The sequence below is a fragment of the Nymphaea colorata genome, chromosome 10, assembly GCF_008831285.2.
Source record: "Nymphaea colorata isolate Beijing-Zhang1983 chromosome 10, ASM883128v2, whole genome shotgun sequence".
In the NCBI taxonomy this organism is placed as follows: Eukaryota; Viridiplantae; Streptophyta; class Magnoliopsida; order Nymphaeales; family Nymphaeaceae; genus Nymphaea; species Nymphaea colorata.
The window spans coordinates 17,094,329-17,107,351 of NC_045147.1; the positions used below are offsets into that span (position 1 = coordinate 17,094,329).

A 13,023-nucleotide genomic window follows, 5' to 3' on the forward strand; every position below is an offset into this window, starting at 1 on the left:
TAAAATATTATAATTATATATAAAAGTTAATCAAATATATATTAAAAATATTATCAAACCCACTCAAACCGACTCTATCAACCCGGTACCTTTTTTTTTATTTTGGGTCTGAGATCGGGTGCCCATGGACAAATCGGCCCGGTCCATGGGACAATATAAAAAAAAAAAAAAGTTAAAATGTTGGAGTCACAACTTAATTTACTTTACTTGCCTTCCTTCTTGGGTCCTGCCCCTACGCCACTCCAAGGGACGGTTTGCTATTTGACAGCGAGTCCGACATAAAAAAAAAAAAGAAGAAAGTGCCGCTTCCAAAATTTGTCCTCGGGGATGCCGTTAACATTTATTGACAAAGCTTTTCTTTTGTAAGAGGGAAGGTCGGTCCGTCCTTTGGTGCAACCAAACTGGTCGGCCCCTGAAAGAGCTTCGGTCCGTTGTCTTCATATGACAGAATTATAATGGATGTTTTAAATGACATCTTTACTAAATATGGTTTTGTGACAACTTACTTTTATAAAAATTATAGGTATGTTCGGTAAATAGAAGTTTCAAGAATTTACTTTGAAAGTTAAAACATATTGATAATAAGACAATTTTTAAGATAGTTCATAAACCTACCTAATCTTTCATGAATACACGTTTTAAGATATTTCGTAAACTTACACCAATCTTTCAATTAAATTTATATCTAGATAACTTTTAAAACAGTGCGTTTCCCTTTTCTTTTTTGGCGACTCATAGAAACTTTGCCACATGGGCGAAGCGATTGGCTATAAATGCAGAGGGCTCAGCTCTTTCCTTGCCACATGCCAGCACTTCTTTTCTCTTCTCTTCCGTTGTTGGCTGATCTCACTTTCCTTGTCCAGCCACCACCACTACCAGCAGCGGCGGCGGCCATGGAGAAGCCTCATGCCGTCTGCATCCCCTTCCCTGCACAGGGGCACGTCACCCCCATGATGCAGCTCGCGAAGCTCCTCCACTCCAAGGGCTTCCACATAAGCTTCGTCAACACCGAGTTCAACCACCAGCGCCTGGTGAGGTCGAGGGGCCCCGGCGCGTTTGACGGCTTGAAGGACTTCAGGTTTGAGACCATCCCCGACGGTCTGCCACCCTCACACCCTGACCGCACGCAGGACATCCCTGCGCTCTGTGACTCCGCCACCAAGAACTTTCACGTACCTTTCCTTCATCTCCTGCAGAAGCTCAACGAATCTGGCAACCCACCGGTGACTTGCATAATTTCTGATGGAGCCATGAGTTTCACTCACAAGGCTGCCCAGGAGCTTGGGTTGCCTGTGGTCTTCTTCTGGACTACGAGCGCCTGTGGCTTCTGGGGCTACTTTCATTACCTTGATCTCATAGAGAGAGGTTACACGCCATTGAAGGGTATCTATGTACTATGTTCATATCCTGCTTTCTTATGGTTAGATGTTCTTTGTTGTGGATTTCTGTGTCCCCTTGCTACTGTATTAATATTGCTCGTCGTCATTCTCCTTAGTTCGTCTTCTTGTTAGACTAAAGTTACCTTTTTTGTTTTTTTAGTGCCATTCTTGCTTTAGTTAACTGCATCAATATGAAGCAAATGTCGAAAATTTTTTAAGTATTCACCAACTGCTCTACCGCAGGGTAATTTTTTCTGATCCATGCCTTTACAGTGCAGGTTTAAACTTTATCTTGAAGTTTTCGCTTAGGTTAAGTAAGTCATGGAAATGCTTGATCTGTTAAAAATATTTTGAAACATAAGATTTTTGAAATGAGAAAACATTGCTTAAATTTGCTAGGAATCTAAAGGGCCTGAAACTTACTTCTTTTCACCAAACATTTCCCTAAGGTCCCTCTTTTATATATATATACACACACACACACGATTGCCAGATTATTTAGGAAAAAAAACCAGAACCTTTAAATATGATATTTAAAGTACTTTTTTTTTTGAAATCTAACCTGAAGGATATGTTGATGCAAACTATATATTAAGTTGATCATTTTTGTTGCTTTAAAAGTGTTTTGATAATAAGCAAAAATGAATTGGTCTCATAGCATCAAAGTTTTGATAATTGAAAAATCACTATTTTTTTATTAAAATAACTTGATGATAGTAAAAATTCTTTTATTAAAAATCACCATTTATGAAAAATCACCATGTTTTATGTCAAAATATTTTTTTATAAATATATGAGGATGTTTATATTTTATTTAAAATATTTTTTTAGCAAAAATATGTAAGAGTTTGAAAATGATATCCATACCAGACCATTTGAATAAGAGATAAAAGCCAGACTTATTAAATTCATAAAAAAAAATGTTTTAAACAAAACGTAAACCTTTTAATAAATACTAATTTAATAAAAATCATGCTTCATTTTTGTAAAAATAATTTATTTTAGTACTATTAAAAACATTATTGAGTAAGAAAATGACTAACTTAATATATATTTTTTCATATAATCACTCTTAAGATCATATTTATAAGGTTAAAATGCAAAAAAAAAAGTAATAATTAATTTTAATAGCTCTGTTTTTTGTCTCTTACCCTCTGGTTTATTTTATATATATATATATATATATATATATATATATATATATAATTAATATGATGGGTTATATATAAAATTAATATGATGGGTAGAAACCAAACGGTTAGAGACAAAAGCCAGACCTTTTAAATATGATGTTTAAAGTTTTTTATTTTCTTTGGAAACTTAACCTGAACTACTTCAGATGCAAATATATATTAAGTTGATTATTTTTTTGAGTTTTAATAAGGTTTTTATAATAAAGGAAAATGAGTGGCACTCATTGCATGACTATGTTGGTAATAGAAAAATCAACATTTTTATAGAAACAATTTGATTGAAAGCATGTTTTATATCAAAATAGTTTTTATAACTATGTAAAAATGTTTATCTTTTATTTAAAATAACTTTTAGCAAAACATTATAAGAGTTTGAAAATGCTAATCATAATATCCATACTGGACTGCACTAGTTTTTTATACCTAACCGGAAGGTTTGACCTCTCTCTTCCTTTCTACTAACTTGAAAATGATACTGATGTTCCCTTTCTCCTGACTTGAAAATAATACTGAAAATATCAGTATTGCCCGAACTCCGTCTTCCATGCCGGACAGTTTTAATTACGACTCATCCTGAAAGACGTGCGGCGTTTAATGCAGCACTGACATGAAGCATGGGTCTGCTGGATGCCCATCTAATCTAACCGTACTTGCCTTGCCCACCACCGTGGCACTCTCATATGAGCCCCAGAATCTCTGTCAGGTCAACCTACACTTCAAATGGTTAATCACATCCGCTTTGGATTCGAGTCTTGAAATAAAATTAGTTCTGAATCTGTAATTTTTAAAGTCGAAGAATGAGACAAACAAAGCGTCACATCTAGCGATTAAATGGGATTTGCTGTCGCAGAAATATTTGGAGAAGACGCCATTGGCATCAACAGTATTCAACTGTTGAAAACACAAGTAAAATTTCCAAAGCCAGAATGGTTAGAATAGACTCCATCTAAGTTTCTTCCTGAAGACTCACTACCTGTTTTCTTCATTTTCTTCACCATTCGTGTTTTTGTTTTGGAGGCGAAAACAAAAGGTCCTTTTTACCGCCTGCCCCACAACAAATGTGTCGAAATGAAATTGTACAATCCTTTTGATTAGTTACACAAAGGAATCAGACAATATCACGAAACGTTATGCGTGATTGTTAACTGTTTCCATGATAACCAAGTTAAGTAACATAAAAGTCTTTTAAGAAGTTTCCATATATATTGTCTGATTCATGTGTTCCTACAAAATTCTGTTCATGCATCCAAGTAAGCTGACATAACAATGTATTTCCAAGTTTTAATTGTGACAATTACATCTCTCTTGTTACAGATTTGAAAAGAAAGAAACACTATGCAAATGATCTGTAAACTAAGTGTAGTAGTAAACTTTGTGTAGGACTTAGATTGCAAGGTTTCCTTGATTCTCTTGCTGCACTTTGAACAGAAGAGAGCCAGCTGACAAATGGATATCTCCGGACCAGAGTTGATTGGATAAAAGGGATGCAGGGCATCCTTCTCAGGGACATGCCCAGTTTCATCAGAACTCTCGACAGGGACGACATCATGCTGAACTACGGCAACAATGAAGCACAGGCGGTGACCAAGGGTGTGGGCCTCATACTCAACACCTTTGAAGATCTGGAGTACGAAGTCCTCGAGGCCATCCGAGACCGAATCCCTCGCGTCTACACAGTCGGTCCTCTGCTGAAACTCGGGCAGAGCGTGCCCATGAACGGGCTGACTGCCATCAAGTCCAGCCTGTGGAAAGAAGAGGACGGCTGCCTGGAATGGCTGGACGAGCAGGGGGAAGGCACGGTCGTCTACGTCAACTTCGGCAGCATCACCGTCATGAGTCCGCACCAGCTGGTGGAGTTCGCTTGGGGGCTGGCCAACAGCAACTACCCGTTCCTGTGGATCATCAGGCCCGACCTGGTGCAAGGCGAGGCGGCCCTGCTGCCGAAGGAGTTCCTGGCCGAGACGAGGAAGAGGGGGCGGCTGGCTAGCTGGTGTCCCCAACAGGAGGTGCTGAGCCACCCTTCGGTCGGGGTGTTCCTCACCCACAGTGGGTGGAACTCGACGGTGGAGAGCATCTGTGGGGGAGTGCCCATGTTGTGTTGGCCCTTCTTTGCGGAGCAGACGACCAATTGTAGGTTCACCTGCACGGAGTGGGAGATGGGGATGGAGATGGACAGCGACGTGAGGAGGAAGGAGATCGAAGGCCAAGTGAGGGAGATGATGGAGGGAAAGAAGGGGAAGGAGAAGAGAAGGATGGCCAAGAAGTGGAAGGAAGCGGCAGAGAAGGCCGCTCTGCCTGGTGGACCTGCCTCTGTCAACCTCGAGAGGCTGATCAAAGACTTACTGCAGTGATTCAACTGCACTGGTCTCCTTAAAACCACGCTCAAATTTGTACCAGGGGAGATCATCTACATAGCACTTATAATTATCCTGCTACTGTCTCACAGTGGAGCTTCTGTAAGACGTGCAACTGTTAGCTGCCCCTGCGTCCTACTTTTGCTTATTGTACTTTCATCTCAAACAATAAATACCGCGTGCACTCTTTCTCATATCTGTTATTGCCTTTCCTCCTAAACATTAGAAATGCGATATAAAATATAAAATGCACCCAATTTTCTGTCAAGGATATTCTTTGGCCGACCTTTCCTTCTTCTTTTTTCTGTCTCTCCCTCATAATTTTCTGTGATAGCGTGCAGCCTTTTTTTGTAATATGCCGATGACTTTTTGCTCCCTGAACACAACAAAGGCAGCCAAGAAAAAGACAAAAGATTGAGAACGACAAACAAAGAGGAGAAAAAAAAAATTCTTATCGAGAATGAATTGGATGTGGCAACGCGACAAATTGACACCAGCCGAATTACGTTGACGTTTGGAATATACAAGAACTATAGTTTTTCTTATAATTTCTAATTTTGATAAAGTACTGGGTGGGTAGACGCAGAGACAGATGGGTGGGTAGGTAGAGAGAAAGATCGATCCCTCTCTCTCTCCCTCTGGATTTTTGCAGCAAATTCATTAGGGTGAGGCCGTGAGGGGCTTAAGACAATCATGGTCTCGGCAATCTTTTGAGCTCTAGATTGGCCGATCTAGGGCTTGAAACCATCATTCCCTGGAAGCCACAGAGATCTATCTAGCACACAATTTTTTGTCTAATTTTTGAACTGCTTTGCTCCAGACGGTGTATTGATTTAGGGTTTTAAACTGCGTTGTGTTTCTGCTTGCTATGTGTGTAATACTTTGAGCCACATCATTTGGTTAGCAATATGAGTATGACTGACCCTGACTTGAGCTACCTTATTTGACTCAGTTAGGTCCATCGACCGATAGAAGAGAAATAGTGCCTCACTATTTCCTCCACGAATGCCATCGCCAAGGTTGTCTTAAGCCCCTTAACTTTGTCATGAACATTCCTGAATGATTTCCATCCCAAGATTTTGGTTCTTTTTGTTTAGTGGATGATTCATCTACTCTCAGTTGCTTTTTTAACTAACTAAGCTCACTTAGCCTACTTTAGAAAAGAACAAGAATGCATGTGCAGAACCTTCTTAGAGAAAGAAAAGAATGCACTCTTAATTGTGATCGCCGATTTACGATCTTCAAATACCATTCCCCTCAACTCTGCCTAAACTCCTTCTATAGTCGGGGCACGTATATGTATATAACAAAAGTAGACAAGTCTTTTCTGCAAGGAATTATGAATGTAAGATAATGGCAGATGGTTGTAGCGTGTGCATGCAACAACTTGAGAAGGTGGCCTCAGGGTGCCATCCAAAAAGAGGTCGGCCTCTTGTTTTTTGGCACTTAAGGCCGTCGTCTTGAAGATTGAGTCGCGTGCACACACCTTTGAACATGAAACAAATATTACACCAAGGAAAAGGAAGAAGCAGGCACTTGAACAGGGCATTTTAATCATCGCACCTGTGATACATAGGGAATGTGTACGAAAACCTTGGATCGCCATGGTCTACTCCACATATCAGAATGTCCCTATTGGTCACGTGATGCTTTGGCTGTCAAAATAGTGAACAAATTACGTCATTCCTCCTGTTCTAATCATGGGCAACATGTTGAAAAGACAAGAGAATAAGTCGTGGCAAAAGAGAGAGACGATTGGTCTAAAAGAGTGTTTGCATAGTTGGACGAGCTGGTAGGTTGGTATAAGTGCAATTATCAGTTTGATTGCGGTGAGTGCAACGTAAACATCGTATGGTGGATTTAAGTAATTTGCTCAAGTTGATGAGAAGGGAAGACTTAACCAAACAATAATTGAAAAGACACTCAACTTTCTAACACATGGTGGCGGCGTTAAGAAGCACTAACATGTAAATGAAAAATAATTGTTCAAAAAATATCAATATAAAATAAAAAGTTCTTTTGAAGTCTGAGCAACTGACCACATTTAACCCGCACCAACCTCCCCCAATAATTTTTTATGAATAATATTAGGCAAGAACTTGAATACGCATGGTTGGACGTAGTTGGCCGTAAGATCGGCAACTCCAACGCATGAGAAGGGGGAGGGTCACGTTTTCGTTCGGCTTTATTTGGCTCAGAGTTTTGGAAGTCAGTGTTTTAAGTAATATAAAAATGTGGATTCCATTTGGTGGCATATTTAAAAGTGCGGCTTCCGATGTCAATTTAAAAGCAGGATTCAGGCCAGATTCAATTTTGAAATTCAAATTTTTAAATTTAGATATGGTACAGACTTCTCTATTTGCATTTAATAAAAGCAAGAAATTTGTTTTGTAATATAAGTAAAAAATCAAGTGATGACCTAGTGATGCAAATAAAGAAGCTCCCCTCGACGGTTCCCTTACCGCCAGAGTTTAGAGATCTGAGTGGTTTTATGATACACGACTTCAACTAGAATGTTACGTATACCACCGTTAGCAATCCAAAGAAATAACAACCGCGACAATCAAACAGAAAATGTGTTGACAGCCTGCTGCTCAAGTGGACCATCTATACCATGCAAGTTTCAAGTACGGGACAACAAGAACAATTTCTTCAGCAAGGTTTGCTGTGTTATCCGTCCTGAGCATAACCTCAAAGTAAACGTTGAGCTTCTTTTTCTCCGCCCAAGTCATCCACACCTTTTCCTCAATCTTTGTAAGTTTTCTGGCCGATCTACCGACAGTTCTCTTCCACTCTCTCTTGCTATTCTGCATCACCTGCATGTGGTTCCAGGTGAGGCATAAAAAAGAATATTTCACAAAACCACTTTTAGGGAGCGTTTGCGTGACAGCTTAAAAATAAGTTTTTGCAGAAAAACCTAATTTCGCGTTCAAAACCAGGTTTTGAGTGTCTTCGGATAGCACGAAAAATGAATTTGACCAAAACTCATTTTTAACAAAATACTGGTTTTACAAAAGAAATGAATAACATAACCCCGTCCACGTTATTCACAAAAAACTGTTTTTCAGTCTTACCCAAACACAAAAACGAATTTTTAAAAACCATTAAACAGGCTTCTCCAAATCACGTAAAGCCATCAGCACATTCATGTTGCAGTTGAAAATAACATCAGACAACAAAAAAATCAGTAAGTACAACAGAAGTATTTTCGGTTGCAATTCTTCCCTTCATTTATACAGGGGCGGAGGCAGCACGGGCACTTTTTGATCAGTTGCCCTCAAATACCCACAAAAGTTCTTAGTTCATATGAATATTTCAGTGAATTTTTCATCATTTATATATTGGTGCCCCTAAAATTTTAAATTTTTTTAACTAGTGTTCATCGACTAGAACATTTCTGGTTCTCCACCCCTGTTTCACAATATATTATATGCTAACATATTCACATCTATACCGTGCTTTGGTTTTTGTAGCTTTCTTTAACTTGCTGAATAATAATTTTACATTGCTTGGTATATTTAATGCAGATAACGTTCTCCTTAACAAGCTTACTGAAAAATATGCAAGCCAATAACTCTCTGAAGGTTAATCATGATATTGACTGCTTTGTTTACTCTGTTTCCGCACCACCACCCATCTGTTCCAAGATATGTCAATTGCTTCGGAATCTCTTAAATCAACTTCAAACTGTCGACGTATTTTAAATTTCCCATCCATTCATTTGAATGAAAATACTTTATTTGTTACTTCTGTAGCGACCGTTATTAAAAATTTATATAAAGTGGTGCTTGATTCGCCCTCGCCCAACTGTGGGTGGAAAAAGAGGACAGGGGTCATTCATGCTCATTTGACACAGCCGGACATGGTATTCAAACCATTATTTCCATCACCTTTTTTGGTATAAATCAAGGTCGATCCATAAACAAACTAAAACGAAAAGAAACAATTACAATTTATAACTAAAAATTCTGATTAATAGACATTTGAGAAAATCATAATTAATATATATTTATTCATGCTTTAAGTTAAGCAACTTGCTTTTGGAAACAATTACAAGCAATGAATTTTAAGAATACAGGCTTACAACATGAAATTACAAGCTTAATGTTTTGCGGTTAACATCAATCAAGTGTGTATATAGTTTCTTTAAATGTCTTTTAATACTATTTTTAATTCATTTATATTTTTATTTCAAAAGTGACTATATATTGTTCTACTTAAATATTTTTTAACGCTATCATTAACTATTTTTTATTTTTCGTAATAGTACCAACCTTACCTTGTTCACGCTACTTCCCTTCTTTTCCCTACCTACCTCCCTCCTAACGTTGCTTCCACATACTTTTGGGTTGTCAATTTTTCTTAAATAAGCGTTATAAATGCCGGAATGTAAATTAACTAGCTGAGGAAGCCGTTTCGATAATTCCAATTTCCAATGTGCAAGTTAAATTGGCAAAAGATGTTAGATAGCAAAAATTAACATATTACATTTTTATTAAAACAAGAAAATTTTAAAAATATCTAAGGTACCAATTTTTATGCCTCCACTTTTCTAAAAAATATTTTTTTTTCGACGGTTCGTAAATTTTCAAGAAACGTACCACATTTTATGTTCTATCAGTTGGTTACTTTAATTAACAAAACAAACTTAAGAAAAATCTAAGTGGTGTAACCTTTTACCAGTCTTGAAAATATTTTAGGGAGCATTTCAAAACCTTCGTGGTTTAAGATCATCGGGAATCTCAGATCCACCGTCAAACCTTTCTTCCATCCGGCCTCAATCCCAAGTTTTGGTCATAAAATAAGATTAAACAGTATCTAACGCAGCCATATATTGTTCTATTTTAATTGTTCGACAATATAATTTAAAGTATCCCAGAATTTAGTACTTAATCTTAAAATTTTTATTCATAACTCTCTTTCAAGGTTTGCATGTTTTTGCAGATAACCTGATCCAACTTTTTAACTAATTGTATGTACCAAGTCACACCCTCTTACCTGCAGCACCACCAATATGACACAAATCCAAATGGCTTCACGACCCAATTATGACAAGGCAACTTTAATGAACTACCCACCTCTTAATGATTCGGATCGGATAAACCTTTTACCATATCCGACTTTTCGGATATTCATATAATCGGATTCGGATGAAAAGATGTTTATACCATATCCAAATTCGATTTTTAGTTATACTTAAATCTGATCCGAATCCGAAATTTAACATATCCGAATTCGATCCGAATTTAAGTTATATCCGAATTCAATCCGAATTCGAATTTTAAGTTATATCCAAATCCATATCCGAATCCGAATTTGACGTTATATCCGAATCCGAACTTAAATTGGTGGCTTCACGTTTTGAACTTGGGACCTATGAATGGTTGAGCAAAAGGTCTAACCAAATGACCAACTTAAAGTTATTATAAAAAAAGAATATAAATTGTATATGAAGGTAAAATATAAATTAAGAGGCAATGGTTTGCATAGAGTTGCATATAATAATAGTCAAATAGTTATTTAATTAGTCTATTTACTTAAAGTCACATAAAACTACTTAATTAATAATTTATATATTTAAACAATTTTGTGTAAACAAGCAAACTATTATAGTTAAGGCATCAACTAAAGAGGATATAATGTATTTATTTAATTAAAAAAAAACTTATATACAAAAAATTCAATAAAATTAGTATTTTTAAAAATATAAAAATTAATTGCAAATAAACTTATTTAATATGAAATAGATGTTGAACTCATAAAAAATTTTATTTATCAAATTATCAATTATTTACATAATTAATCAAGTAAATTATTTTGTATAATCATATAATATGTCCAAAACTCTTAGGTATTTAATATATTACAAAAACATTTCACTAGTAAGAAAATAATAAATTGTTTGATTTAATAAACTATATGATTTGATTAAATAATACAAATTTATAAAAGCAAGAGTCTTTTTATTAACTCAATGAAATTAGAAAAAACCATTAAATAATGTCTTTTTTAAATGAGAAACAATATAGGTCACTTGAGTTAATAATTTTCAATATGTCATATGAATAACTTATGAAAAAAATATACAAATCATATGAAAAACTTCTGGAAAAAATATGAAGTTTTTTTATTATTTTTAATTAAATAAATATATTATTTAAGGTTTCCTGCTAAAATACACGGTGAAGAAGCTTTCATACTTTAGTTATAAAAATTGTGAATATTGAACATTAATTGGTTTATTTTTAACTAATAACATAACATATTTTAATTGACTAAACTATTATTTCATGTTGATCACTTATTGTGAATTAAAAGACATTATTTAGTGATTTTTTCTTATTTTATTGAGTTATTTGAAATATTTTGTGTTACACCCGTAAAAAGAGTTTTTAATAATATATCAAATAATTTATTAATCCTCTTACCTTTATTACAATAATTATTTTTTAACATGAAATTATGTAATTGTTTCGATATGTAAGATAGTTTATTAAAAATTGGACAATCTGTTGTTTTCCTAATAGTTAAAGGCTTTTGTTTACAAATTTTTGAATTTTGTGTTATATATCAAATACCTAAGACTTTTGGACATACTATATGATTATACAAAATAATTTTTTTGATTGATTAAATAAATAATTTTTAATTTCATAAATTAAAACTTTTTTATGAGTTCAAGAGTTTTTTCATATTAAATAAATCTACTTGCGATTAATTTTCATATTTTTAAAAATACTAATTTTATTGAAATTTCTTTATAGAAGTTTATTATTATTATTTTTAATTAAATAAATACATTACTTAAGATATTGTGTTTAGTTGATGCCTTAACTATAATAGTTTTCTTGTTTACACAAAAACGTTTAATTAAATATAATATTAATTATTTATTAATTGATTTTGTATGATATAGTTTTAAATATTTTAAGTACAATGTTATACATAGTAATTATATGACTATTATTATATGCAATTTCATAAAAGTCATCAGCTTTTAATCAGATTATTCGTTCATATACAGTTTATATTCTTTATCTATCATAATTTTAAGTTGGTGCGCTTGGTTAGACCTTTTGCCTAACCATTCATCGGTCACAATTTCAAAACTTGGGGAAACCAATTCAAGCTCTCTCAAATTCGAATTCGAATATCATCGGATTCGGATATCAACTCAAGAATCATCGGATATTTACTTAAAACCGAATCCGTATCCGAACGGATAAGATGGTTAAAAATCCGAATCCGTATCCGATCGGATGTTACGTCTTAAATCCAAATCCGATCCGATTTCTCAATCGGAAGTCAAATTGCTAACCATATCCGATTGTTTTCGAGTAATTCGGATCGGATATATGATCCAAATCCGATCGGTTGACATCCCTAACCTCAGTGCTCGCCATGTATGGCATAGAACCAATTTCATCCTACTAGGAAGCAAGTATCAAACATTTTCATGATACAACAAAATCAAGATCAACTGACTAGGAAAAAACCATAGAACAGACTGTTGTTACAACAAAACCATTATCATCCTACTAAAATCCAAGGTCTAGATTGGATTTTATTAGTCCAGAAAGATGAAAATACTAATTTTTTAAACCTGTAAAATCCAATTTATACACCTGATTTTGATTATTTGTTTTATCAAATGCAATTTTTAAGAATCTATTCACCATGTGCAGGTTTGTTGTTGAAAGAGGAAATATAAGTTAAAAGAAAAGAAAGTTTTTAAGACAGACATAACAGTTGTGAGACATTTCAATATTATTGTAATAAATTTTATTTTTCCATTTTTTGAAAAGCAGTGCAAAATTCCAGTTAAATACGTTTTTCTCTTTATTGATGATCATTTATGTAAAAAAAATAGTGATATTTGTGAAATCATATATATATATATATATATATATATATATATATATATATATATCCACACCCTATATTTTTCAAGGGCTTTTTATTATGAAAATCATATAAAACATTGTAAGGGAAATATTTACTTGAAGGAATTTGTTGGTTGAACTATTTTATCATGGAAAAATAATACACCCCAGTTCAGTCTGTCCTCCTTTTACGTAAAGAAGCATGCCAAAGGGA

General features: G+C 34.8%; 1 protein-coding gene across 2 annotated transcripts; it reads left to right on the plus strand.

Moving 5' to 3' along the window:
• Positions 1-741: 741 nt before the first annotated feature.
• On the plus strand, positions 742-5,124 carry LOC116262411 (7-deoxyloganetin glucosyltransferase-like). 2 transcript variants are annotated; one of them, XM_031641754.1, is made up of 2 exons: positions 742-1,383; positions 4,001-5,124. In XM_031641754.1, the coding sequence occupies exons 1-2, from the start codon at positions 774-776 to the stop codon at positions 4,921-4,923; spliced, it is 1,533 nt and encodes a 510-aa protein (XP_031497614.1). In that variant the 5' UTR covers positions 742-773; the 3' UTR covers positions 4,924-5,124. The 2 variants fall into 2 exon arrangements, with proteins under 2 accessions (XP_031497614.1, XP_031497615.1); XM_031641755.1 differs by having other exon boundaries at positions 4,004-5,124.
• The last annotated feature ends 7,899 nt before the right edge of the window (positions 5,125-13,023 follow it).